The 27,803-nt window shown below is 47.2% G+C and overlaps 1 protein-coding gene across 1 annotated transcript; it reads left to right on the top strand.

Moving 5' to 3' along the window:
• Positions 1–2,544: 2,544 nt before the first annotated feature.
• Positions 2,545–13,710, top strand: LOC123352310 (ficolin-2-like). Its single transcript, XM_044992193.1, has 9 exons — positions 2,545–2,552; positions 3,295–3,419; positions 4,961–5,074; positions 5,475–5,528; positions 6,843–6,878; positions 8,390–8,517; positions 9,969–10,098; positions 10,700–10,834; positions 13,463–13,710. The coding sequence occupies exons 1-9, from the start codon at positions 2,545–2,547 to the stop codon at positions 13,708–13,710; spliced, it is 978 nt and encodes a 325-aa protein (XP_044848128.1).
• Positions 13,711–27,803: the final 14,093 nt, after the last annotated feature.

The raw sequence follows: 27,803 nt of genomic DNA, 5'->3' as shown, positions 1-27,803 counted from the left end.
TAGGACTCTTAGTCAATATTGAGAAGACTAAAGTGCTCCATCAGCCTGCTTCAGGCCTTGCACATGACTTACCACATCACCACATCACCATTGAGGGACAGACTTTGAAGACAGTTGAGCACTTCTGCTACCTTGGTAGCCAACTTTCTCAAAATGCAAAAATTGACAGTGAGATCCAGCACAGGATAAACTATGCAAGTGCTTCCTTTGGGAAATTGCTTCAATGTGTTTTCATGGACCATGACCTGCAGCAGTACACCAAGATCCAGGTCTATAAGACAATTGTTATTCCTACACTCTTTTATGGATGCAAAACCTGGGTGACCTATCAACAGCAACTCAAGAGGTACCACAAATGATGCCTCCAGAAGATCATAGCATATCAGGGTTGGAAGGGAGCTCAGGAGGTCATCTTGTCTAACCCCCTGCTTAAAGCAGGACTAATCCCCAGGCAGATTTTTGCCCCAGATCCCTAAATGTCCCCCTCAAGAACTGAACTCACAACCCAGGGTTTAGCAGGCTAATGCCAAACCACTGAGCTATCCCTCCCCTATCCTTCACAGCTACTGAAAAGATCACTGCATTAACACCATCATCCTCACCGAAGCCAATGGGAATAACAATCCACTATCAAAATGTTGTTTTTACCAGCATAGGTAAATAAATCCATGCCAATTTCATCCTACACTCTTAACTGTTCATTGTGTAAAAACATAGAATCTTTTTTCTGTTTCGTTGGTATTTTTGACACTTTAACACATTTTAACAGTTTTCTCTCTGGCTCTGTATTTACCTTTTGCCATACCCTTCCTGTATACTAGTGAGCATGTCAGCTTGTAACATCTTAGGTACTACTCTCCTATTTCCTCTAAACAGCATGGTGTCAAGTATCAGGACGTAGCCGTGTTAGTCTGTATCCACAAAAACAACAAGGAGTCCGGTGGCACCTTAAAGACTAACAGATTTATTTGGGCATAAGCTTTTGTGGGTAAAAAACCTCATGAAAAAGAAACCACAAAAGCTTATGCCCAAATAAATCTGTTAGTCTTTAAGGTGCCACCGGACTCCTTGTTGTTTAGAGAAACAACATGCCATCAATAACAGATAGTTCTGCTTTAAACTGTAAATAGGGTGACCAGACAGCAAGTGTGAAAAATCGGGACGGGGTGGGGGGTAATAGGAGCCTATATAAGAAAAAACACCAAATATCGGAACTGTCCCTATAAAATTGGGACATCTGGTCACCCTAACTGTAAATAGGGACATGGTATATAATGTCCTGGCCACCCTGCAGTAATAGCCTTAATACCCTCTGTAAAGTCTCACCATTAGCTGTAGCCCGAGAAAATTCTTTCCACTTCCTGTCTGAGGCTGGACAATTCTTTTTTTATCCATCTGATGTGCACTGTCTGACTCCACCCCCGTTTCTATTACAGTTTTATCAAATGTTCAGGATAATGTGTCCCGTACTTCCTCTCCCACGTGCACTCTTTGTATCAGCGCAAGGGCTGGGCATGTTTTTAAATCCAATGTACGTGCTTTATTCCCTTGCACTACCTCAAAGTCCAACAATTCTGTTTGATCTTTTACTGTCACTGCTAGTACACATGTAGGAATGAGTTTTCCCCCATTATAAGCTTTCAGTTTGACCTGTTCGCTCACCATGTTCCCTGAGTTTTTTCCAACCTTTTAAAAGTAGTACCTGAAACAACATTCGCCTGAGCATCAGTGCACAATTTGTAGGTTATAAGAGTCCCATTAGTGTCTTCAGGAACATAACTACAATGTTAAGTGAGGAGTTACTGTATTGCAGCACTTACCACAAGCTGGGCATTGTCATTTTTGTTCACATCATGAGCAATCCTTGAAGCTTTTACAAACTCTTGTGCTTTGCATTTTTCATGCATTTCTATGTTATTTATTTTGTACTGACAGACTGCTGGCCAGTTTTTTGTCTCTCTTGTCACTCTATCCAGTGAGGCAGTGTTCTGCTTTCCTTCCATAATTTCTATTCTGTTGAATGATTTCTGCTGCCGGACACAGACTTACTGCTTTATCCAAAGTGAGATCCATATCTTACAATAGTCTCTTTTGCAGCTTTGAATCTCTGATTCCAATTACAAACCACAATACCACATTGGGAAGTGTCATCACGCTTCCCTAGTGTAAAGAGAGGAAATGTCCTTTGCATAGAGGCAGAACAGCAGCTGCCTTCTTGCTGTGCGGACTGGAATCATGCAAACACACATGCACATAAAGAAATGAACCTCGGCAGTGATCTGCCATCAATAGCATCCGCCGTGCAGCAGTCACTGAAAAATCACATGTAAATATAGAAAAGTGAAGCAGTGGTATATGAGCAGATATGGCCTGGGCATGCATCATTATTATTTATCATTTCTATGACACAGGCACACAGAGCACTGAAAAAAAATGGGATAATAATTCTTTTCTTCTACCCTTCACTTGTCTTGGCTATTTAGATTGTAAGGTGTTTGGGAAAGAGATGGCTGGAAGTTGAAGCTAGACACATTCAGGCTGGAAATGAAGTTGTAAATATTTAATGGTGAGTGTGATTAACCACTGGAGCCATTTTCCAAGGTTGTCGTGGATTCTCCATCACTGACCATTTTAAAATCTAGATTGGATGTTTTTCTAAAAGCTCTGCCCTAGAAATTATTTTTGGGAAGTGCTGTGATGATCACAATGGTCACTTCTGGACCTATCCCTCTATTACTGTCTCCTACTATGGGTTTGCACAGCATTCAGCACAGAGGGGTCCAATCTGACGTGAGGTTTCCTGTGGCTACTGTCATACAAATAATAATAACAGAGCAGTTGGCTAGTAAATTCACCCAATCCTGCTCTCCTTGTTCACCCAAAGGTTCCCACTGAAGCCAACAGGGGGCTTTGAAAGGATGGAGAAAGACAGCTTGGGCTCATTATTTGGCACCGTATTTTAATATTTCAGAAGACACATTCACATGACTTAACTTTGCGAATAATGGTTCAGACTGGCTCCGTTCAATAATCGTCATTGCACGATACCGTGTTTGCTGTGCGGGGAAGCAACGGCTGCCAGTCCAGTACTGAACATGTCCTATCAGACCATTTTATCAGCTATGGTTGTGACCACTGCAGCATAAACATCTCAGTGGAAACTGCTGGAATGTGGAGAGTGGGAAGGAGGCGCTGAGATGCCGGAGGCAGAGAGCTTTATTTGCTGTAGGCTCTTCGCTATTGCATATAAAAGGCTTACAGGGACTGAAATACTAAAGTAGAGGAGGAGGTGAGGAGAAGACAAGTGGAGCTGCCATTGCAGAGCCCAGCACTAGCCATGGGGAGAGCTGCCCAGAAAACCCTCCTCTTTTTACTCTGTCTAGCAGCAGCAGTTTGTCAGGCTCAGGACACCTGCCCAGGTGAGTGAAAGACAATCCTGTTCCCAACTGCGTTTCATAGTGTGGTTCTTGCTAACCTGGACCCTGGGGAACTGGGAACTGTTCAGGAATGTTTCTTGTCCTACATGTCTATAAAGTGCTTTGCTTGCTTATGGTGCTTTTTAAATAATAAAAAGAACAGCTTCTCTGTACAAAATTCCTTTGTAGAAATTACTCTATATTGCATAAGTTCCCATCACAGACGAGAGGTGTTCAAAAAATAGGACACAGTTTTTGCAAATAATGTTGTGAAAATGTTGTCTTGTCTTCACTGAGATTCTTCAAAAATTGACTTGGCCTCCTCTCCCTCATGCTCATTTACTGTCTTCTAACCTCTCTACGCTGCTGCTGGAATCTCTCTGTCTAAAGCTCCCATCTCCTCTGCATATTGGGGCCAAAGCATTTCCAATCTGGCGACTGACCGACCCACACAGGCAGATGACCTAAATTCTGGAAAATAAAATCTCAATCTTCAAAGCTCAGAGTGAGCCTATGATTTCAGATCCCTCTGCTTTTTAAAATTCACGTTGACCAAATTAAGATGATTATTTGTAAAATCGCAACTGTTGTGTATCTATCACCACAAATCCGCTATACAACTCTTTCCGTGTCAACACATTGATTTCTGCGCTTTGGGTTGAGAATCCAGCAGCATTTGAAGGTTTATTTTAGTATTATTTCAGAGCAGTATTTCTTTTCACATTTCCATTACTTACATTCATGATCATTTTAAAATCATTTGCTATGTACAATTTCTACCCAAAAAGTTCCAAATTGGGAGGCAGAGTTCCTATATCAGAGGAAATATAAACCATGTCCCCATTTTGTTTACCTCCAAAATTTCCACATCAATAGAGCTCAATGGAGTTGACAGGTGTGTCCCTATTTTTCTCCACTGATGTGCCTATTAATAATTTTAAATCTCACAATGTGTGTTATATAAGGAGGGCACTGTTAGGTTAAAAAACATATTTAGTTCTTTAAAATGTATTTCCTGAGCTTCTAACAGCAACTGTTTTTTAAATTAATTTACTTTTGGACAATTTCTTCGCTGAATGGCAGCTATTTGTTTTTCCTCTGCATTTCATTTCACTTGCACAATGAGAACCGACTAATCAGTGTCACTTTTGTTTCTCTATAGTTAATTTTGTTAAGTGATTCTCGTGAGCTAACACAATGCTGCAATGGTCGGGTTGCAAACACTGCAGAGGGAGGTGTACGTCAAAATTAACTCTGAAGTGATTTATTTTAAATACAAAACTTTAATTAACTTATTTTTAACTTTTGTTTTCACTATAACTGAAAACAAAGACTAATAGTAATAACCCCCAACTTTTCATATTAAGGCATTGTCTCTGAAATGCATAAAACCGAAGAAAATGTTGGATATCATTGCTAATAGAGAAAAGAAAATGCAGGAACTGTCTAGGCTATTTGCTGGGTTTATGCCTCTGGATTTCTGCAACATGTTTCCAATCCTGAGAACCTGACAATCATTGTTTATGGATCATTTCTTTCCCCAGTGGTGAGGGTAGTGGGTCTCAACAGTACCGAGAAACTCATTATTCTCCAAGGCTGCCCTGGAATTCCGGGTGCTGCAGGGCCCAGAGGAGACCAAGGAGCTGCAGGACATACAGGTACTGAATGAGAATCAGCCAGGGATGGTAATTACTTTTGTAATATGCTCAGATTTCGGAGATTCCCCTTGATCCCAATATGAGGAAACTCTGCCCAACTCAGATGGCCAATCCCCCATGTCCAGTGGTGAGGGATTGGAGCTTCAAGCTCTGAAATATGGTCCATTCCCTTTGGGGTATCAGACTGGCAACCAAATCCTCTGGTGTTTTCCCCATCTCTCTCACTGGCTCGCTGTGTGACCTTAGAGATCAGGGACTCAGGGAACCAGATGCAGATACATTATTTGAATTTCGACACAAATGAGATATTGTAATTCCAGGTTGGGATGGTGGGTGGGGATTATGTACTCAGTACTTACAATACCTTGAAAAATATACAATCAGTTTTCTGTGTTTTCAGGACAACGGGGACCTCAGGGGATCCCTGGAAAGGCGGGGAAAGCTGGCCGAAAAGGTAAAGTAACAAAGGGCAGAGAACTGTGTTTTCCTACAGGTGACCTAAGAACAGGAAATAAGTTTTTAATCAAATATCAATTAGAGCTAGTTATAAAATACCAATTCCTATAGTATCTGGGCTCCAAAACCACCATAACTTCCCTTCACTCTATATTTGACAATAAAGGGTTTATTGTTGCAACAGAACTTCAGATCTGATCCACTGTCAAGATCTCAGTATCTCTGATCAGTCTTTACTATCTTATTTTTTGTTCATTCAGGACAAACAGGTGCTGCGGGCCCCCAGGGACTGAAAGGTGAGAGACCTCAATTGATTCTTCTCACTGCAGAGCAGGGCACTTTATGATGCTATTCATGGTGATAGAGAAATTGGGAGCAACAATCCCCCCTCCCGCCCCGTTTCACTGTAGAATTTTTCCTTCCAGCTTCTTGCCAAACAGAAGCTGAAATGAAATTGGTTCTGGTTGAACAAGAAGTGTCCCCTTTTTGTTTTTGTTTAATAGCCAAATGACAAAACAAAGTGTTTGAACATTTCATAAATGTTGAAACAAAACTTTAGGAGTATGTGGAAAAATCTTCTACTTGGCTGAATGTATTTAACAAATGTGACCCAAATTCATGAACTGTTTGAGACCCGAAACTGCATTTTTCGGTGAATAAAATATTAACCGGAAAAATTTCACCCAGCTCTAATTATAATGTCTGATATGTCACAATGTCCTATGTAGTCACAGGGAATAGGTCCCAACTGCAGTATAGACATAGCATAAGGGTGAAATTCAGCCAATGCAGAAGACAAGATAAGATAAATGCAGTACTGCCAGCCCCAAATCTCTGAAAATCTTTAGTCAGGTTCATCAAAAATCAGGAGACTGGTTTTAGAATCATGAGATTATGTAAAAATAATAGATGTGATGTTCTTTTATTGCCTTCTGCTTTTTGAACCTTTAGGGTGCACAGGGGTCACATTTTGAAGCTTTCTCCAAAGCCTCAAGGGGTAGAAACTTATTTTTTCTTTAAGACTGAAGGCTGAAATCGTGTCATATCCATTTGACCCCAGGAGCTTGGGCTTTAAGGAAAACAATAGTTATCATGGGACTCATGATTGTTGGCAACATTGTAAATGCATCACTTAAGTCCCACAAAACACCAACTTTAACAGATTGTGCAGAGTGTAGGTGGTGGATAGGCCTTGAACTAGCCCCCTACATAATTAAACCCAAGCGATCGCTGTAGTGAGATCTTGAATTATGTAGGTGAGCTCTAGGCAAAACAAGGATTTCATTCTGAGTTCTTATTTTAGGAAGTAAAGGAGACCCGGGAGACCCTGGACGCCCTGGAATACCTGGTGAGACCCTCTGCACTCTCCTTTATACTGAGCACATCCTTTCAGTTTTATTTCTGCAGCACTAAAAATTAAGTGGCTTAAGAAGCTTGCCTCTTGAATAGTTACCATGTCCACAATATCAAGCCCACTGATTCCCCTGTAAGATTTGGGATCTACAAAGAGAGAAATAGCCCCACCTACAAAAACAGGTGGCCATCCATGTGTTGTGACATCCGGAACAATGCTAGCCAGATGACCTTTGGTATTAGAGAGAACAGCTGAATTGTAAGTGAAATCTGTAGATCTAGAAAAGGTTACCTTCTCCTACCTCTCTTTATATTTCCAACATACTGGGAGTGCGGAGTACGAATCACAAAACAATGGATCTTGTTTAAATGTCCAGTTAAAGGAATTACCCTTTTTCTGCTAGTACTTTATTTAACTGATATTCTCCCATTGTCACTTGGAATTTTTTTTTTAAATATTGAGTCAAATTCACAGCTAGTGTAAGCATATGCAACTCCCCTGACTTTGTGGGCATTGCTCCTATGTACTGACCAGTAATTAATTTAGTCTATTAAGGACTAATTCTTAGCCGTGCAAGTAGGTGCCTCATGAGAGGGTTACAAAATAGTGTTGGCTACATAATGAGAGCCGTCTCGATAGTTCAGGCTGGAAGGCTCAGATCAGAGATGTGTGTGAATCCATTAGCACTTGGATTTTCACAAATAAAACCGGTCTAGAGCATTTTCAAGATAACTAGTACTTTGCTATCCCAGCGGTCACTGTTGGCCAATTACATAATTTAAAAGACAGTAGAACATTTTCTGGTTCCATTTCACTTTCTATTTTGTTTCTTTTCATGACTAGGAGAGGAAGTGCTGGAGAACATGCAGTGTAAGAAAGGTGAGTGTTTCTTATGACCACTAAATGTCATCTCATTCCATCCAGAGACCCAAACATGAAAACCCATTAGAGATAGGCAAATTACAAAAAAATACATCTGTGATTTACCCAATTTGCTGTTCTCAAACTATCGTCAAAGAGACTCACAGAGAGATTTCAAAATGCTGCATAGGCACTTGCAGTACAAATCTTTGTGCACATTTCAGTTTCCATGAGTTTTCATGATGCTTTGTGCCAATCCTCTGTTCAGGTTGAGCTGGTATCACACAGAACACAGGGGGTTGGGCAGGTGGTTGCATCTTTTCCTCCTTCAAATAAACTTAATACAACCACACTGGCACATTGGAGTCTAAATAATTTGGTTTGCCAACTACAGAGAGCCTGAAAAGCCTAGATGGGTACATACGCTGCTGCTGTGGTAGGTTTCCAAAGATAGAACACAGAGGGACCACAAACTATTGAAAGGGATAGTACCCAATTCCCAAACGCTACAGTGGGGAGGAGAGGAGATGACTCAAAGATTCTTTTCCAGTTACCTGATTCTGCAATTGTTCTGGCCCTTGCTGCAACATAAAGCAGAGCGTTAATACAATGAATTTACATATTTTAATTCCTCTTTTGACCAGGAGCAAAGAACTGCAAGGAGTTGTTAGCTAGAGGCAACGTCCAGAGCGACTGGTACACCATCTACCCCCGTGACTGTAATGCCATGACCGTGCTGTGTGACATGAATACAGATGGTGGAGGATGGATTGTAAGAACAGAGCATAATGAAACTCACTGGATATTTTTTCTTGAACAACAAACAGTTTTTTGTCCCAAGAATGGGAGGTGGCCCTTAACCAGTGGGTTGTAGATAGTAGAAAAGCATGAAGACGGAAACTCTGAAACTGTCAGATCACCATGGTTAGCTGAACAAAAACACAAACACTTCCTGAACCCATAGGCACCGAGTCCGAGGGTGCTCCGGGGCTGGAGCACCCATGGGGAATAATTGGTGGGTGCTCAGCACCCACTGGCAACTCCCTGCCCAGCTTGCCTCTGCTCTGCCTCCGCCTCCTCCCCTGAGCATGCCGCATGCCTGCTTTTTCGCCCTAGCACCCAGCACTTGCGCCACGAAATAGCTGTTTCGCGTGGCTGGGAGGGAGGGGGGAGGAGGGGGAACACAGTGTACTCGGGGAAGAGGCGGGGCTGGGGCGGGGATTTGGGGAAGGGGTCCAATAGGGGCAGGGAGGGGGCGGAGTTGGGGTGTGGACTTTGGTGAAAGGGTTGGAATGGGTGCAGGGTAGGGGCAAGGAAAGGGTGGGGTTGGGGCGGGGCCATGCTGGGGGAGCGGGAGGGCACAAGCACCCACCGGCGCTGGGGAAAGTTGGCACCTATGAGCCCTTCTACTCCTCCTAATCCTTGGTTGTGGAGACACCTTGGTTGTGAACACAGTGGGTTTCATGGTGGGAACCCAGAGCTTTAGACTCTAAAAGACCCAGTCTGAGGGGACATTTGTCACTGGTCTGACACACTTAACCAGGTTTCCCTTCTCCTGGCTATTCTCTGCCTGCTCTCAGAGCCTCCTCAATAGCTGCCCAGACTCTGGAACCAGAATTCCTTCTTCCTTCCACTTCTGTCACAGGCCTGGTGCCTCAGCTGCTCTATCGCTCAGGCAGCCCCTGAGTATGAGAGGAGAGAACGTTTTAGGGAGCTGAGGAGATGAGGGGTTTGAACCCTGTATGTACATCACATTTAAACCTTCCAATTTATTATTCTGCTTATTTATATCCCAGTCGTGCCTAGAGAATCTGATGAAGATCAGGGTCCCATTGTGCTGGGTGCTGAACACACACACAGAGTGACAGCCCCTGTCCCTTAAAGCTCACAGTTTCCATAGACAAGGCAGACAAAGGGCCGCACAGAAAGCAGGGGTGATGTGACTTGCCCAAGTGGCAGAACTGGGTATAGAACCCAGGCCTCAGTCTAGTGCTATAGATTTTGGACCATGTGATCCTTTAATCTAGTGCTGTTGCTGCCAAGATTTAATATGATCCTGTGGGACAAGCCTCCATCCGTGACAGTCACCTGAGGCTGAAATAGATCTGACCACATTAAATCTCATCCAGTGATTTACAGTCTCAGAGTTTCTGGCCTCCTGCTCAATGTAGGATGGAAACCAATGTGGGATTTCCCAGCTAAGAACCTCCTGTTTCCCTGCAGGTGTTCCAGAGACGGGTGGATGGTTCTGTGGATTTTTACCGTGACTGGAGTTCGTACAAGAGAGGTTTTGGCAGCCGGCTGTCAGAATTCTGGCTGGGGAATGACAATATTCACCTGCTAACATCCCTTGGTAAAGACATCACTGTTGTGTTCTTTTCCTAACTGCAACCTTTTCCACCAAGCTTTGTTCCCACACTTTAACCATGGTTACAGAGTATAGAGTTGTACTATTGGTAGAGGTAACACTTCAGCTCCAGACACCCCTTCCTGTTCCTTACAGCCCTGCCACACAAAGCTGTTGAAACCAATAATGCTGTGGTAGCTGGGCTGGGTCCAGTCATGATTCATGGAGCAGCATTTGGTCCTTTGGTGGTTCGCCCACAGTACAGCAATAAGGGATGTTACAGCGTGGATGAGGTCATAGATTCTGAACGACCTTAGCAAAGCATAACACGGAGCAGGTTTTTAATAGAGAGGTTAGGTTGGTGGGTGGAAATTGACTTGATAAAGGTCAATATGAAGATATTGGCTTGATGCAAGAATCAGTGGGTGAAACTCTGTGATGTGTGTGATGCAGGCAATTCAAACTAGATTTTCATAATGGTCCCAACATAATGAAGCCTGATTCGTGATTGGGGCCTCTAGAGGTTCCTGCAATAAAAACAAACATTAATAGTAATAAACACTAATAGAAGGTGCTGAACATTTTGCTTTCAAATTGTTTTCTAAAGGTCCCCAGGAGCTTCGCGTCGATCTCAGAGATTTTGACTTCAACTATCAATTTGCTATATACAGATCATTCAAAATTGCAGGGGAGTCCGAGAGATACAAGCTGATCCTTGGAGAGTTTGTTAATGGCACTGCAGGTAGGTTCTGATCTCGTCCTTTACCCTTGTGGCAGATGGAAAAATGTGATGCCGAATATTCTATGGCAGAAGCAAAGGCGAGGTGATCTGTGGAAGTGATCTCTTTCAGGAAACATCAATTATTCTGCAACTGTAGTATTATAGGAGGAATACAAGGTCTAGTGACAACAAAACATATAGTATAATATGGATATCCTACCTCATGCTGGTTGCTTTTCTACATTAGCTTTAATGCCCCATAGAAATATCTGAATTAATCTAAGTAGGCACATCAGGATTAGTACAAGTCACTGGGTCGGTAGATATGCCCCATTTCATGCAAACTATGCATCCGGACTTCCGGATACCAGAGACAGGAATATTCTGTGGCATGCAAAGCCTACTACACATCACTGCAGGATTGCTTAGGCACACTGACAAGGCAAGGAGGGAGCAGGCCTTTTAACTAGATTTAAAAGTCCAGGTGACAAAAGCCAACAGCTAAGCATAAAAAAGGGCCACCTTAACAGAGGGCTAGATCTGTGGGGGGGCAAGTAGGGTCCGAGGAGGAAGGAGTGGGAAATCAGTTGAGGAATCTGCTCAAGATCTGAGATACCTGTATGTAAATTGCAGGCGGATGGGGAATAAATAGGAAGAACTGGAAGGATTAGTATAATAGTAGAATTACTACTTAAGTGGCATCACAGAAACTGGGTGGGATAAGTCTCATTACTGGAATGTTGGTATAGTGGGATTTAGCTTGTTTAGGAGGGACAAGCAGGATAAAAAGGGAGGCGGTGTTGAATTATACAGCCAGAGTATATACACTTGTTCTCTGCTCCAGGAGGAGGCGAGAAGCAGACCAATTGATAGTCTCTGGGTAAAGAGAAAAAGGGTAAAAAATTGAAGTGACCTCTTGGTACAGGTGTATTATGGTAATGGGGGACTTTAACTACCGAGATGTTTGTTAGAAAAATAATACAGAAAAACACAACATTTCTGATAAGTCCTTGGAATGTAATGGGGATACCATTTTGTGGAGGAAGTAACCAGGGGGACCAGCCATTTTAGACTTAATTCCCTTCCTGACAAGGTTATTGGCTTAGCGGATAAGGGGAAAGCAGTAGATGTGACGTATTTTGATTTTAATAACACTTTTGACAAAACCCCAGATGGCATTTGGAATATGCAAGCTAGGGAAATGCCGTCTGGATGAAATTACCATAAAGTGGGAGCATAACTGGTTGAAAGACAGTGCTCAAAGAGTAGTTATCAATGGTTTGCTGTCAAACTGGGAGCGTGTATCTAATGGGGTTCTGCAGGGCTCAGTCCTGGGTCTGGTAGTAGTCAATATTTTCATTAACGAGTTGGATAATTGAGTGGAGCATATGCTTATAAAATCTGCAGATGGCACAAAGCTGGGAGGGGTTGTAAGCACTTTGGAGGACAGGATTAGAATGCAAAATGACCTTGGCAAATTGGAGAATTGGTGTGAATTCAACAAGATGAAATTCAGTAAAGACAAGTGCAAAGGGATTCACTTAGGAAGGACAAATCAAATGCACAACTTCAGAATGGAGAATAACTGGCTTTGTGGTAGTACTGCTGAAAAAGAACTGGGATTTAGAGTGGATCGCAAATTGAATATGAGTCAACAATGTGATGCAGTTGCACAAAAAGCTAATACCATTCTGGGTGTGTTTGCAAGACTGTGTCACGTAAGAAACAGTAGGTAATTGTCCTGCTCTACTCAGCACTGGTGAGGCCTCAGCCAGAGAACAGTGTCCAATTCCGGGCACCACACTTTAGAAAAGATGTGTACAAATTGAAGAGAGTTCAGAGGAGATCAAGAAAAATGATAAAAGGTTTAGAAAACCTGACCTATGAGGAAAAGTTAAAAAACTAGTGATGTATAGTCTTGAGAAAAGAAGACTGAGGGGGGAATCTGGTAATGGTCTTCAAATATGTTAAGGGATGTTATAAAGAGGACTGTGATCAATTGTTCTCTATGTCCTCTGAAGGTAGGACAAGAAGTTATGGACTTAATCTGTGGTAAAGAGATCTAAATTAGAATTAGAATTAATTTCTAAGTATAAGGGTAGTTAAGCTCTGGAATAGGCTTCTAACAGAGGTTGTGAAATCTGCATCACTGGAAGTTTTTAAGAATAGGTTGGGGAAACACCGGGCAGGGACGGTCTAGATTTACTTGGCGCTTCCTCAGCCCAGGGTGTTGGACTTGATGACTTCTCAAGATCCCTTCCAGACCGACATTTCTATGATTCTGTGATTCTATGATCCTGAATCCTCAGCAGGCTCTCGGCTAAGTTGTTAGTTTAGGAGCACAGTGGGCTCACATTATACCACACAATGTTGCAAACTGACTTCAGGACACTGAAGGACTAAGCACATTGACTGCAATGAGTTACTCTGGAGCTATAGTTGTGTAACTGAGATCAAAATATGGCCTGATGAAAAATGTTCCTCACTGGAAGTAGAACTGCAGTCTCTCTCCTGCACCCGAGGGAGAGTTCTGCTCAGTGGTGAAGGGAGAATTGAACTATAAAATGTAAAAAATAAACAATAAGAGATTATCTCACCCACCTGGTCTCCGTAAAAACATGTAATAAATAAACCCAATTATTTCTACAGGGGATTCCTTAACTGACCACAACGGCATGATGTTTACAACCCAAGACAGAGACAACGACTTCTCTATAACTAACTGTGCTATAACCTTTAAAGGGGCCTGGTGGTACCGGGATTGTCATATGTCCAACCTGAACGGATTATACCTGAGTGGAGCCTATGAAAGCTATGCTGATGGGGTGAACTGGGCTTCAGGCAAAGGGCACAAGTACTCCTACTGGTTGTCTGAGATGAAAATTAGGCCCGTGTAGCCAATCAGAGAGGCAGTTATAATAATTATACTTAGCTCTTACATAGCATTATAGGCCTGGCATAATGAACATTTATCTGGAGATGACAGTAAAGCTCTTTTCCTTATGCACCAGCCACTAGGGGGCAGACATCATCGTACACACTTACCTAGCGCAGTGCACTAGGACTACAGCTAGTAAAAAAGATTAAAATAGTTTTGTTGAGGGGAAATGAAACTTCTAAGTTGTTTTCATTGCAATGGGTTCTAAATTAACCCATTTCTGCTTTTGTGTTTTTAAATTTTTGCAGATTTTTTTTCATTCCTCTCCCTGATATCAGACAATGTTATTTTATTTTATCATTTAAAAAAAAACCCTGGCTTTCTGTAAAGAAAAAAAATGTAGTCATTAGCCTGAGAACATTTTCAAAAAGAATTGCTGAAACCATTAAAAAATATATGATTTTTTTCCTGCCAAACAAAACATTACAACCACATCAATGATATTTCATGAACATTTTCATATGTTTTTTCAAAAGCTGTTTGTCCACAGAAAAACTCATAGTTTGAAAAATGTCAGCCAGCTCTGTCTGGGTTACGTCTCCTCTCCTACATGACTCTGCTGTCGCTTGATTCCATTCCCAGAAGCACCACAGACAGCTCCTACCGCTGCCATGCAATTCTTCCTGTGGTGTTAGTGACTCACTACCCTCAGATGCTGCCTCTGCCTCTGCCTCTGGAGAACCTTCCCCTCTGTCAATAAAGTAAAGGCTGCTCAATGATTTCCCCATCTCAGATTTGTTTGTACGCACAAGTCAGTTCAATAGCATTAAAGCCCAAATGTGCCTGGCCCTGCATTGTGAACACTGTGGGCAGAGTGCACCCTGGGCAGCCAGGGACATTATTGGTCTGGCTCCCCTGGGGAGTACAAGAGAGGGGTGCTCCCTCTGCCAGCAGTGCTGTGGCTGCAGAAGGGGCATGTCTAAATAGGGTGATGGTGCAAACAGAAGAGCACTGAGACGATCTCAGGCTAAACCTGCACTAGAAAGTCCCATCGCTCAGCCCATGCCTGCTCGTGCCTTGTGAGGCAGAACAGGCCACAATCTCCCCTCTTTGTGCTGGTATGAGTCCCAGTGGAAGATTTAGCAGTCGGGTAGGTGAGCAAATGCTGGCTGGACTCCATGTCCAACCTCCCCCCCACCCCCCACGCGTCTCCGTCTCTCCCTGTGGCAGAGGAGCAAAAAGATGAGCATTGATTCAGGCAGGGCCGGCCTTAGGAGAGGGGCGCCATGGTGACTGCCCTGGGGCACCATGGTGAAGCGGGGTGCTGTACAGAAGTGTGCACTGCCAGTTCAGAGTCAGAAACTGCTCCCAGCTGGCAGGTCAGCACTGGGAGGCAGGGGCATCCGTGGGGGAGCGGTGACACACAAATACTGCTCCCCCCCCACGTTCCTCCAAACCCCCAGAGGACTGTATGGGGAGGAGCAAGGAGCAACACCAAGCACTCCGTGCGTTCAGGTCACTTTCCCCACCTGGTCTGTGCTGTGAGGTGAGCATCAGCAAGCTGCTGCTCTCTTCCCACCTGGCTGCGTCAGGGGAGGGCAAAGTGACCCGGATACAGGGAGTCCTGACTTCGCTCCTCGCCCCCCTCCAGCCCCCAAGGGGTGCACGGAGGAGCAGTGTTCAAAGTGGGGAAGCAAGCAGCAATGCCAGCCGCTCCATGCATCCAGGTCAGTTTCCCCATGTGGGTGCAGGTGTTAGGGGCGCAAGGGTTAAGGGTGCAAAGGGGGAGTGGGAGCCCACAGGGCCCAGGGGCACCAAAATACACATTCGTCCAGGGTGCCATTTTCCCTAAGGCCAGCCCTGGGTGCAGGTTTTTATTGTGGGCCTCCCTATGCCACCACAAGTCCCACATGCTCACTTCCCTCACCCCCCACCCCACTCATCCCTGCCTCTGCACCTCCTGCTCTGCTCCCCCGTCCATCCTAACACCCCCACCCAGTTCCAGGCCCTGCTGTCTGCTCCCTCTGGCCCGGGCCCTGCACCAGCGCTGCTGCTGCAAGAGCCATCACCACTGCTTCTGCCAAATCCAGACCTGCTGCCGCGGGAGTCAGAGCCGCAAACCACAGCTGCTGCTGCCAGCAGAGTTGGAGTCAGAGCGGGAGGCAGCATGGGGTGGGGGGGGGCTTCCAACCAAAATGGAGGCTCTGCCATTAGCGGTCCCACTTGTCTGACATCCCTGCAGAGCAGGGGCGCAGCCACACGCGGGCCTGGGTGACTACTGCCGGGAAGTGAGGTTGGAACGGGGGGGGCTCGTCCCACTCTGCCCGCCCCACCAGCGCTCCTGCTGGGGAGTGGGGTCGGGGTGTGGGGCTTGCTCTGCTCTGCTCGCCTGGTGCTCCTGCTCACGAGCGGGTGGTTGGCGGCACTAGAGGAGATCTTCAGAAAAGGTAGGCCCGCCACCTGGGGGAGTCGGGCCCGGCGTGGGGCGGAAGGACCTGGAAGGGAGCCAGGAGCGCTGGAGAGCAGCGTCTCCTCCCAGAGCTAGGTGCACGCCCAGGCCGCAGGGAGCCCCTGGCCATGCCGGCTGCAGGGTTGGGGGGATGTGGGCCCCCCATCCCTCCCAGCCCCCCTGGAATTACCTGCCCACACAAATATCCCACGTTGGCGACGCCATTGCGGCAGAGCCACCCTTTTGGAGTCCCCCTCCCTGCGCACGGCTCTTCCTAGGGGTTCCAGCAGGCCCCAAACCACAGCTGCGGCTGCACTGGGTATATGTTGTACGGCCAAGCAGCCCTGAGCCTGCACCAGCTATTCATCTGCCCCTGTCGCCTACCTTGTCCCGCTCAATTCCTGCACCCACCTTCACAAGAACCCCTCTCAGTCACCGTGGCAAGGGGGCCCCTTCCCCGGCTCAGGGCTGATGCAATTGCATGGGTTGCACGTGTCTAACCCCATCCCTGGCAGTCAGCCCCAATTCTTATAGGGCTCCCAGACATAGATGGCTCATGCTCCTCCCCCATAGTGGGGGGGCACGCTCTAAAGGGAAGGACATGTGAACCCCCCCCATGTCTCCTCTGCCCAGTGACCCCACCACCATCCTGCAGCCCAGTCTGTGTCCATCACATTCTCCCTGCCCCACGTTACCTGCAGGCGGGGGGAGGCTCTGTCCTTCTCCCACTGCACTCCCCTCTGGCATGGGTGGCCGCTCTCCCTGGCAGCCAGGCCTGGGTGGGGAGTGGGATGGAGCCACTTCTCACACTAGCTGAAGCTGGCTGCTCCGGGTTGTGCAGCACAGCAGCTGCCTGAGAGAACCTAGCTGGGGAGGTGGTAGCAGGGGCGAGCCACCCCCCCACCCAGGCCCGGCTGCCCCCTGGGCAGGCCAATTGGGGGTGGGGGGGCACTTGACCCTGCATGCCCCCTGTCACCTCAGCCACCTGCCCTGCAAGCCCATTGCAAAAATGCCACAGCATCTGAGCATGGCCAGCAAAGGCTGCTGCTAGCAGAAGTTTCCTTCCCCATCCTGCAGGGGCCGCAGCCGCTGGGCGTGTGCCAGTGCTGGCGGGGCTGCTGATGGGACATGTCGCTTCCATAGCCGCCTCTTGCTGCGGGACACAGAGATGCATGGGGTTTTTAAAAAAAATGTTTTCTGATTCAAAATAAAAGCCTACGGTGATGTGACCATTGGGCCCCGCGCTGCATGGTTGACGACTATGCGCTAACCCTTAAACCTGCCCTCAGGGCCAGATTAAAGCGATCCGTGTCCCAAGGTGTCTCCCAAAATGGCCTCTGCCAACTTGGAATGCAAGTGGCAGGGCCATCCTCCCCTTCCAGGGGATTCACCAGCCATGCCATGAGGTATCCTTCCCTTCTCCAGAAGCAGGGGCCGCTTTTCTCTCCAAAGAGGTAGCGCTGGCAGCAGGAGAGTCCCCCAGTACTTACCCCAGAAGCAGGTGTTTATTCTGTAGTCGTGGTGTGGGGGCAGCTGGGTCAAACCTGAGTGGTGGCTGCAACCCCACATGCCAGGTCACTTGGCCACGCACATTTGGCCCAGCTACCCCCCCATTATGATGGAGGGGTGGCTGGGCCAAACCTGAGCAGTGCTGTAACCCCGCACACCAGCTCACAATGCCATTCAGTCACATTTTGCTTGGTCCTCACTATATCATGGTCAAAACAAAACAAAACAACAATCCCTCCCTCCTCCTCCCTGAATTTGGGCCGTAGGCACATGCCCAGCTTGCCTATGCATTAGTCCAGCCCTGATTACCCCGCAGTGACTTCACTAACATCAGTGGGCTCACTCCATGTTTGTACTCGTTTGACCAAGTGGGGAGTCGGGGATGTCCCTGCCAGCAGGTATATGGGATCTTGGGGAGCAATTACCACACGGGTGGGGTGCAAAATAAACTTTATTAAGAAAATACAAAAACAGGGAAAATTCAATAGTGAGGGGTATGGGGTTGTTAAGGTAGACAATTGGGGAGGGGTTTCTTTTTGGTGAACAGTAAGGGAGTTTCAATAGTGGGGTACAACACAGTAGGATGCAATACAGTGGGTAATCAGTTAACACTGAGGTATAAATGTAACAGGTAGCTAGCGATTTCTATGTTAAAAGGTGTGTCACAGCAGCATATAACCAACTAACAGTTATGGATAAAATGTGTTAAATAACAAACAATTCCAGGTAAAAATGTGTCACAGTGGTGTAAATGTAGAATGTGAGGGGTACCAGAAAGGAAGAAAGTAACCAATGGGGTTTTATGCTAGAGATTTAAACTTAGTGAGACAGAGCAAACAGGTTGCAAGCTTAAGCAGCAGAGAGAGTGTAACAAGGTAGAAAGACACAGAGAAGCGGGGGGGGGGGGGTGTTTGCAGTGGGAAGACAGACAATTACAATTATAAAGAACACAGCAAAATCTTATTTATGAGCTAACTTAACCAAGACTACACAAATTAAAACACAATGCAACAATTCTCTAAGCCTAACTTACAAAAGTATAATGCTAAACTTAACTTAATGGGTGCACCTTATGCTAAGGATAGTTCCAGAGGGCTGAGTGGTGTGTGTCCAGGACACAGCTCCAAAGAAGGGGGGGGGGTGTGACTGCAGCAGTGGATACAGCTGAAAACAGTCCAAGGCAAAGCCCACAGGAGCAGAACTTAGCAGCAGCACAAACTTATTTTCAGTGGCAGAGTGTCACGGGGTTTAAGAGAGAGGTTTTAAAACACAGACCAAGGTTTAGCTTGAGTCTGTGTGCTGGGGAGACAGAGCCAGCAGCTAAAATAATAAAATAAAAGTACAGAAAGTTTCACAGAGGGATTCTTACCATCCCACAAGGCAGCAGCAGCAGGGGCAGAAGCAGGCACAGCAGCAGCAGCATCAGAGGATGCAGAGAGGGCTCAATTCGTTCACAATAATCAGGAGATCTCCAGGCAAAATTCGTTGTTCGGGGGGGGGGGTTCAAAAACGGGGGTACGCTCAAAAATAAAACGAGAGCGGAGAAAGGACCCCCAGAACCCCTGGCTGATCAGACCAGGCAGCAATGCAAGAACCTTTCTGAAGTCTGTTCAAAAGATGTCTGTTTATAAAGGCAAACCCTGGCAGCTTCCCGCCAGTAACTCTGATTGGTTCCCCTTCTCACAGGGAGGAGAGCAAGCAGGGAAAAACTGCAGGTAGCCACAGAGGCATGTTTGGACTAGTCCTGAGCCCAGAGGTATGACTCATGCCCAGGATCTTAAAAACACAATAGTCTTGCAGCTCTGGATAGAGCCTACCCTACACCAAACCCAGGTTTTAACAAGGTGATAACAGGACTAACCCTTTGAACAGGGCAGTGGTCCCACTTAGCATAAGTGGCCATTCCTTTGAGAAGGGCAATGGCTTTTGTTAAACAACTTAAGGGGCCCTCCCTTTGAGAAGGGCAGAGGCCCTGGTAACAACTTAACAGCCAGGGAAGGGCGGCCACAGAGGAGAACAAGAACAAAATGGAGTAAGGGGACAGCTTTAAGAAACAAAATGGAGCTGTAACAGACATGCCCCCCTGGCCGACCTGAACGGGCTGTGAGGGGGATATCCCATGCAAAGACCAAAAAAAGGTAAAAGAGAAAAGAAAAAAAAATAGGTGTTTTACAAGTCGTCGTCTTCGTAGTATGGAGGTGGTGGTTTGCTGCTGTCCAAGGGGATGGAGGAATACCTCACCTGCAAAGGCAGGGCTGACACAACCTTACGAATTAGCTGCTTGACCACTGCCATCCCCAACAAAAAGGCTACAAGAACAATAGCAACAGTAATAAGCCACTGCTTAATGGACTGGGCCCAGGATCCCACTGCTTACGCTCCTTACGAATCTGCATGGCGAAGGAGGACAGTTGGTCAGCCACGGCTGAGATGTTGTTCCACCCAGGCTGAAGGTGCAGGCAACATTGTCCCTTAAAGCGAGGATCAGGGTCCTCTAAGGCAACACAAAAGTCCTTCTGTAGGTTGGTCTGGATCAGAAGACGGTTCTGCTCGGCGTAGCTGGCTAGGATAGTGAGGGCGTCACTGGTGGTGTGGCATGTGAACAGAGGCCGATGAACCCAGTCTGTGTCGTTGCAGGCTGAAGCTGGATGCTGTGGAGTCAGGTTCGTGAGGGGGAGGAACTCCCAGAGGAAGGGGGACCCTCCCTCTGAGGCCTCTGGTCTTGTACAGGCAACGCAATCGTGTGATGGGGGGACATCTGACAGGTTCCCGATGAGGACCTCCTGTAGGGCGTAGGCTCTCAACCAGGCAACCAGGGGGTTTTCTCGAGGCGGGGCGGCAATCATGGCGACTGGTTCCCCCCACTGGGACACCGTCTGGTCTATAGCTCTACTGCTGAACGGTGGCCCTCCATTGGTCTGGATCTCTTCGGGTGCCCCCCAGGCAGCAATTACCTGGAGAAGGGCTACAGAAACAGCTGGTGCAGTAGATCGCCTGAGGGGAGAACACATTAGATACTGTTTTGCCCCCGGGAGGGGGCCAATGAGGTCCATCTGCCAGGTTTTACCCGGGCTAAAGTGCTCAGGGCTATAAGCACCATGAGCATAGACAGGCTTGTTAGTGACTCGTGCCTGTTGGCGGCTCAGACACCCTTGGACAGCTTGGGTGCACTGCTGCCTACACACACTCGATGTTCGTCTCCCTCGGTCAGTCAACAGCTGATGTAGGGCACGGGCAGGCAGGTGCCCCCACTCTTTATGGAGCCAGGTGATGAAGGGATCGCTGCAAGAGGTAATGTTAACCTGGAATGTGTTACATTTATATTCTTGGAGTTGTGGATCCAGGCTGGAATGAAGAGGGTTACTGTCAGACCTGTGTGAAGGACAATGGGTAACAAACCATGGCAGCTTGGACTGTGCTGCCAGTTGAGTAACCTGTGCCCATATTTCTTCATGAGCGGTGGGCCGTCCTTCTCCCACCAGGATGGACACGCAGTAGCTTGAGTCCACTCCCAGGACCACACGTGTTTTCGGGCGGGCTGCCACAATGTGAGAGGCTGCCAACAGGACGCCTTCTGCTTCGGTCTTCTGAGCTGAGCTGGAAAAATCTAAGGGTTTAACTTTGAGGGTGTTACAGGTAGCACATAGCATTCCTGCTCGGGGAGAAGGCGATGTGCCCCCATCAGATACAATCCAAGGGGCATAGGCACTTAGTTGGCCAATAGCCCCCGGCTCAGTGGGAGCTGTGGTGGAGGAGGACTTGAGGGCCCAATGTCCAAATACCTCTTGGGCCTGGTAAACAAGTCGCTCCCAAGTAGCAGGGGCTCCCTGGAACTGGGGGGCCGGGGTGAAGGTGAGGTATGGGAGAAGCTCCACATGAGGCCCCTTTAGGGTGCCTGTGGCAGATTTACCCCATGGGAGAGCACACTGGACAGCAAGCATGGTGATGCCCACAGGCCCATCTGTGGGTATGGGTCTGTATTTCCAGGGTGTGGGGTTGAGCAGTTCAGGCTCGTGGGGGGCACTGGCACCCGATAGGGTGACTGGTAGTGCATCGAGCACGGCTTTGGCCAGTTTAAAACTCCATAGCTCCTGAACCCCAAGGAGGGGCGTGGGTCCCACTAGGGCCCGAAATGTTACTGGTGTGTGGTTTATGTGTGCATGTACCTTTACCTCTGAGCGGGGCTCTGTGCTATTGAGGCCTTGCACATAAATGGTGTGTCCTGTGGGAGTGTGAGGGACGTGAGGGGGTACAATGGACACCTGTGCCCCCGTGTCCAGCAAAAAGGGGATGACAAGACCCTTGTCAAAAACTAGCGGATAATAGGGACGGGGGTCCCCTGGCCGGGTGCCGGCCGCCGCCAAGCACCCGGCCGCTATTCGTTTTTTGGCTGGGAAGGTTTTGGGCGCTCTTCCCATCCCAGAGCTATGGCCAAGGCTCTTTGCTGCTCACTATTGAGCTTACGTACAACCTCCTTAGTGAGGCCCTTGTACAATAAGAACCCAAAGATTTTGCGTTCTGTAAATGAATGCTGTGAGTACTGGGACCTGGGTTGTGAACTGGTATGTGGTGGGGGTGGACTGGCGTGCGGTGGGGGTGGACTGATGGGTAGAGCTTGGGCTGAGGGCCATCTTATTTTCTCGAGGGCTTCATAGAGTCGCCCAATGGGGCGCCTAGCATACCCCCTTAGCCACAGAACTGCCCCAGTGTCAGGGGTGGTACTGCTATCCATGGCTAAGTCAATGGCAGCTTCGGCTATGGGTATCTCGGTGGGGTCAATAACATGCCTGAAAGCATTGACCTGGTTAATCTGGGCCTGAGTAAGTCCGAGAGGGTGTTGGGTAGGGGACCACAGCACGATGGACCCCCCTGCGATGGCACATCTCAGGGAAGGGATATCCTTGACACTTCCTCTGGGGACTTGGATCCCTTGAAGGGAGTGCTGTAAATGGAGGAAGGCCAGGGCTGGGGCAGTCAGGGGCCATGCAGTGTTAGATATCACCAGGCTCCCTGAGAGACCCCTGGACCAGCTACTGGTCCTGGCTAATACTAGGCCCTCTTCCCTATCCACTAACTCCTGTCCATTTTCCAGAGCCAGGCGGCCTAGCCACAGTAGTGGTGGCTCATTGGCCCCCCTAGCGGTGTCTGAGATGAACTCCTTCATCTCTGCTTTGGAGCGGGGCCGGAGTTCTGTCACCTGTGTGGTGTTGCCCTGGTCATCAATCTTTATACGACTGATGGATACTGGTAGGGCTTCACCAGAGGTGACAGTGGGTGCAGGTTCATGGGCTTGGGCTTCTAGAGGGGCTGAAGGTAGGGCTGGATATAGTGGGGTTTTCTTGAGGGGAGATGAGGCCTCTGGGCGGGTATATGGGGGTGGTTTTTCAGGGGATTTATTGGGACTGGGCAGGCTTGGGGTCAGTGGTGGTCCCTCCTGGCTAGGCTGGCTAGTGGCCTCCTTGGCCGAGGTCATTAGGGCCCCATGGAAAACAGTTAGTTTGTCAAGGGCCTGAGCCAGGATCTCATAGGTAACTGTGGCTACCTTTTGGGGCTTATATATGTCATGCCACAGTTTCTTGGGCTTTCGAATTTCATCCAGCTTTTGCACCAGTTCTGTTAATATCTGGTGGGTGGGGGACCCCTGCAAAATTCGAGGTTCAGGGGTGAGCTTAGATGGGGCCCCCCCGCAGGCTTTCATGACCCTTCCCACCTCTCTCCAGAGGCGGGTGGGATCTGAATCTGCGGCTGGCTCTCCTGCCTTAGTGCAGACTGGCCTGAGGCTGGAATCAGCAGGGCTGGCCCTGAATGTGGGGTGGCAGGTTAAGAGGCACCCCACATAAGTGAGCCCCAGGTGGGTGGTATACATCCTGGAGCTCTGGCCATTGCCAATAGTACAGACCCATTCTAGGGCCTCAGGCTGCTGTTTGCTTTGCAGCAAGTGGTATTGTAGGTGGTTGGTCTGGTCTTCCTCTGTCCCAGAGGTCTTGGCCTCTTTCCAGGGACAGGGATGGCAGTAATTGTTACCCCAAGATCCTGTTCGTGACGCCATGTCCCTGCCAGCAGGTATATGGGATCTTGGGGAGCAATTACCACACGGGTGGGGTGCAAAATAAACTTTATTAAGAAAATACAAAAACAGGGAAAATTCAATAGTGAGGGGTATGGGGTTGTTAAGGTAGACAATTGGGGAGGGGTTTCTTTTTGGTGAACAGTAAGGGAGTTTCAATAGTGGGGTACAACACAGTAGGATGCAATACAGTGGGTAATCAGTTAACACTGAGGTATAAATGTAACAGGTAGCTAGCGATTTCTATGTTAAAAGGTGTGTCACAGCAGCATATAACCAACTAACAGTTATGGATAAAATGTGTTAAATAACAAACAATTCCAGGTAAAAATGTGTCACAGTGGTGTAAATGTAGAATGTGAGGGGTACCAGAAAGGAAGAAAGTAACCAATGGGGTTTTATGCTAGAGATTTAAACTTAGTGAGACAGAGCAAACAGGTTGCAAGCTTAAGCAGCAGAGAGAGTGTAACAAGGTAGAAAGACACAGAGAAGCTGGGGGGGGGGTGTTTGCAGTGGGAAGACAGACAATTACAATTATAAAGAACACAGCAAAATCTTATTTATGAGCTAACTTAACCAAGACTACACAAATTAAAACACAATGCAACAATTCTCTAAGCCTAACTTACAAAAGTATAATGCTAAACTTAACTTAATGGGTGCACCTTATGCTAAGGATAGTTCCAGAGGGCTGAGTGGTGTGTGTCCAGGACACAGCTCCAAAGAAGGGGGGGGGGGGTGTGACTGCAGCAGTGGATACAGCTGAAAACAGTCCAAGGCAAAGCCCACAGGAGCAGAACTTAGCAGCAGCACAAACTTATTTTCAGTGGCAGAGTGTCACGGGGTTTAAGAGAGAGGTTTTAAAACACAGACTAAGGTTTAGCTTGAGTCTGTGTGCTGGGGAGACAGAGCCAGCAGCTAAAATAATAAAATAAAAGTACAGAAAGTTTCACAGAGGGATTCTTACCATCCCACAAGGCAGCAGCAGCAGGGGCAGAAGCAGGCACAGCAGCAGCAGCATCAGAGGATGCAGAGAGGGCTCAATTCGTTCACAATAATCAGGAGATCTCCAGGCAAAATTCGTTGTTCGGGGGGGGGGGGGTTCAAAAACGGGGGTACGCTCAAAAATAAAACGAGAGCGGAGAAAGGACCCCCAGAACCCCTGGCTGATCAGACCAGGCAGCAATGCAAGAACCTTTCTGAAGTCTGTTCAAAAGATGTCTGTTTATAAAGGCAAACCCTGGCAGCTTCCCGCCAGTAACTCTGATTGGTTCCCCTTCTCACAGGGAGGAGAGCAAGCAGGGAAAAACTGCAGGTAGCCACAGAGGCATGTTTGGACTAGTCCTGAGCCCAGAGGTATGACTCATGCCCAGGATCTTAAAAACACAATAGTCTTGCAGCTCTGGATAGAGCCTACCCTACACCAAACCCAGGTTTTAACAAGGTGATAACAGGACTAACCCTTTGAACAGGGCAGTGGTCCCACTTAGCATAAGTGGCCATTCCTTTGAGAAGGGCAATGGCTTTTGTTAAACAACTTAAGGGGCCCTCCCTTTGAGAAGGGCAGAGGCCCTGGTAACAACTTAACAGCCAGGGAAGGGCGGCCACAGAGGAGAACAAGAACAAAATGGAGTAAGGGGACAGCTTTAAGAAACAAAATGGAGCTGTAACAGACAGGGGACACCAAGTTTTACAAAAGCATAAGAGGCTCTATCTTGCTCCCACTGAGGTCAATGGCAAAACGGCCCATCCCGTAACTCATGCAAGAAGGACCAATGGCAAAGGTGGGGATAAAGGGATGTGGCACTGTTAAAAATTGACCTGCTTGCAAAAGAAGTGTGGCCCATATCCAGCTGGTCCATAGCCATGCAATGGCCCCACTATGGGGGAAAGTAATTTCAAGTTGCCCCTGGGGATCTCTAAACTAACCCTATGTCCCCCTGGTCTCACAACAAAGGGGAATTATTAATTATCTTAATTGTTTATTATTTGGATTATGGTAGCACCTAGGACCACCAGTCACAGGCCAACATCCCATTGTCTTTGGGACTGTACAAGTACAGAACACAAAGACAGTCCCTGCCCCAAAGATCTCATCTCAGACACAGAAGAGTGATGGTGTCGGGTTGCAGAGGACTGGCCTTTGGTGAAAAAAAGGGTCATCTGACACTGGGCATGTGTATTGTGACAGCCACTGGGCAAATCTGTGTCCAGCGTCATAACGCCAGCTAAGTCCATCACTGGGATTGACAGAGAAGTGAACGGTGCCTAGAAACCCACAGCACATTTTCAAAGACGTTGCACCAACATCTGGTAAGATTGGGTTGGCTAGTTGCAGCCATACAAATTTCACCCCTCTACAGCTGTACTCTCCTCTCTCTGTGTGGTGCTCTGTCCTCATCTGGTGATGGCTGGGCCACAGACAGAGGTTGATGAGTCTACTACAGACTTGTAGGCTACACACCTGAGTATTTCAGCTAAAGAGGCAGTGACTTATATGGTTAGCTACAGAGGCCGCAGGTTCAATTCCTCCTGGTGATGACTCACCCATGAGTAAAATACACACCTTGGCAGTTGGAGAAGATGACAAACTAACTTTCACTGATGGTACAACCCATCTGACATCCAGTGGCATGCTCAGAGAAGCTGATCCTCCCCAAGGTAAATCCTGCAGCACAAGGTCTATCACATGAAACCTATGTGAGACCAGAAACCACAATACAATATTAATCGTGCTTCCCGAGTGTAAAGAGGAAATATCCATTTCACCCAGGGAGAATAGTGGTATTCTTGCTCTACAGATTGGAGTCCTGCAAACTCACAAGTACATAAAGAAATAAACCATGGCAGTGATCTGCTCTCAGGCGCATCTAGGGTGACCAGACAGCAAGTGTGAAAAATCAGGACGGAAGTGGGGGGTAATAGGAGCCTATAGAAGAAAAAGACTCAAAAATCGGGACATCTGGTCACCCTAGACACATCCAACATGCAACAGTCACTGAAAAATCACATGTACATAGCAGAAAATGCAGCAGCACTGTCTCTTCAGATTTGGGGCCATATAGTACTGCAAACATCAGGATAATAACATTTCTTTTCTTCCACCCTTCATTTGTCTTATCTATTTAGATTGTAGCATCTTTGGGGCAGGGATGACTGGAAGTTCATGGAGGATGGGTCCATCAATGGCTATTAGTCAGGATGAGGAGGGATGGTGTCCCTAGCCTCTGTTTGTCAGAAGCTGGGAATGGGCGACAGGGGACGGATCACTTGATGATTCCCTGTTCATTTCCTTTGGGGCACCTGGCACTGGCCACTGTCGGAAGACAGAATACTGGGCTGACCCAGTATGGCCATTCTTACATTAAGCCTAGACAAATTCAGACTGGAAATAATGGCAAGAGTAATTAACTATTGGACTCATTTCCCCAGGGCCGTGATGGATTCTCCATTACTGACAATTTTAAAATCAAGATTGGATGTTTTTTCTAAAAGATCTGCTCTAAGAATTATTTATCTAGACACCTGTGTTGTACAGGAGGTCAGACTAGATAATCACAATGGTCACTTCTGGCGTTGGAATCTATCTACTATGGGCTTGTACAACACTCGGCACTGTGGGGCTCTAAGCTGGTATGAGGCCTCCTGTGGCTACTGTCATACCAAAAATAACAATAACACTCTAGGATATTAAGTTCACCCAATCCTGCTTCTCTGGTTCACCCAAAGTTTCCCACCGAAGGTGACAGGAGACTTGAACAGATGGAGAAAGTCAGAGTGGGGGTCATTATTTGGCACCCTATTTTAATCTTCCAGAGGATACATTCTCATGAACTTCGTGAGACAGGCTTCAGACTGGCTCCGTTCAATAGTCAACATTGGACAATACTGCACTTGCCGTGTGGATGACGCAGTGGCTGTTAAACCAATACTGAACATGTCCTACAAGGCCATTTAAATCAGCGACAGTTGTGAACTTTGTCTATGTTGCAATCTCAGTTGAAACCACTGGAATGTGGAGTTTGGGAAGGCGGTGCTGAGAAGGCAGAGGCGGGATTAGTTCTGTATGGGTTATTGCATATATTGC

This window comes from Mauremys mutica, chromosome 18 (genome assembly GCF_020497125.1).
Source record: "Mauremys mutica isolate MM-2020 ecotype Southern chromosome 18, ASM2049712v1, whole genome shotgun sequence".
Lineage (NCBI taxonomy): Eukaryota > Metazoa > Chordata > Testudines > Geoemydidae > Mauremys > Mauremys mutica.
This window is presented reverse-complemented; position numbering and strand designations above follow the sequence as displayed.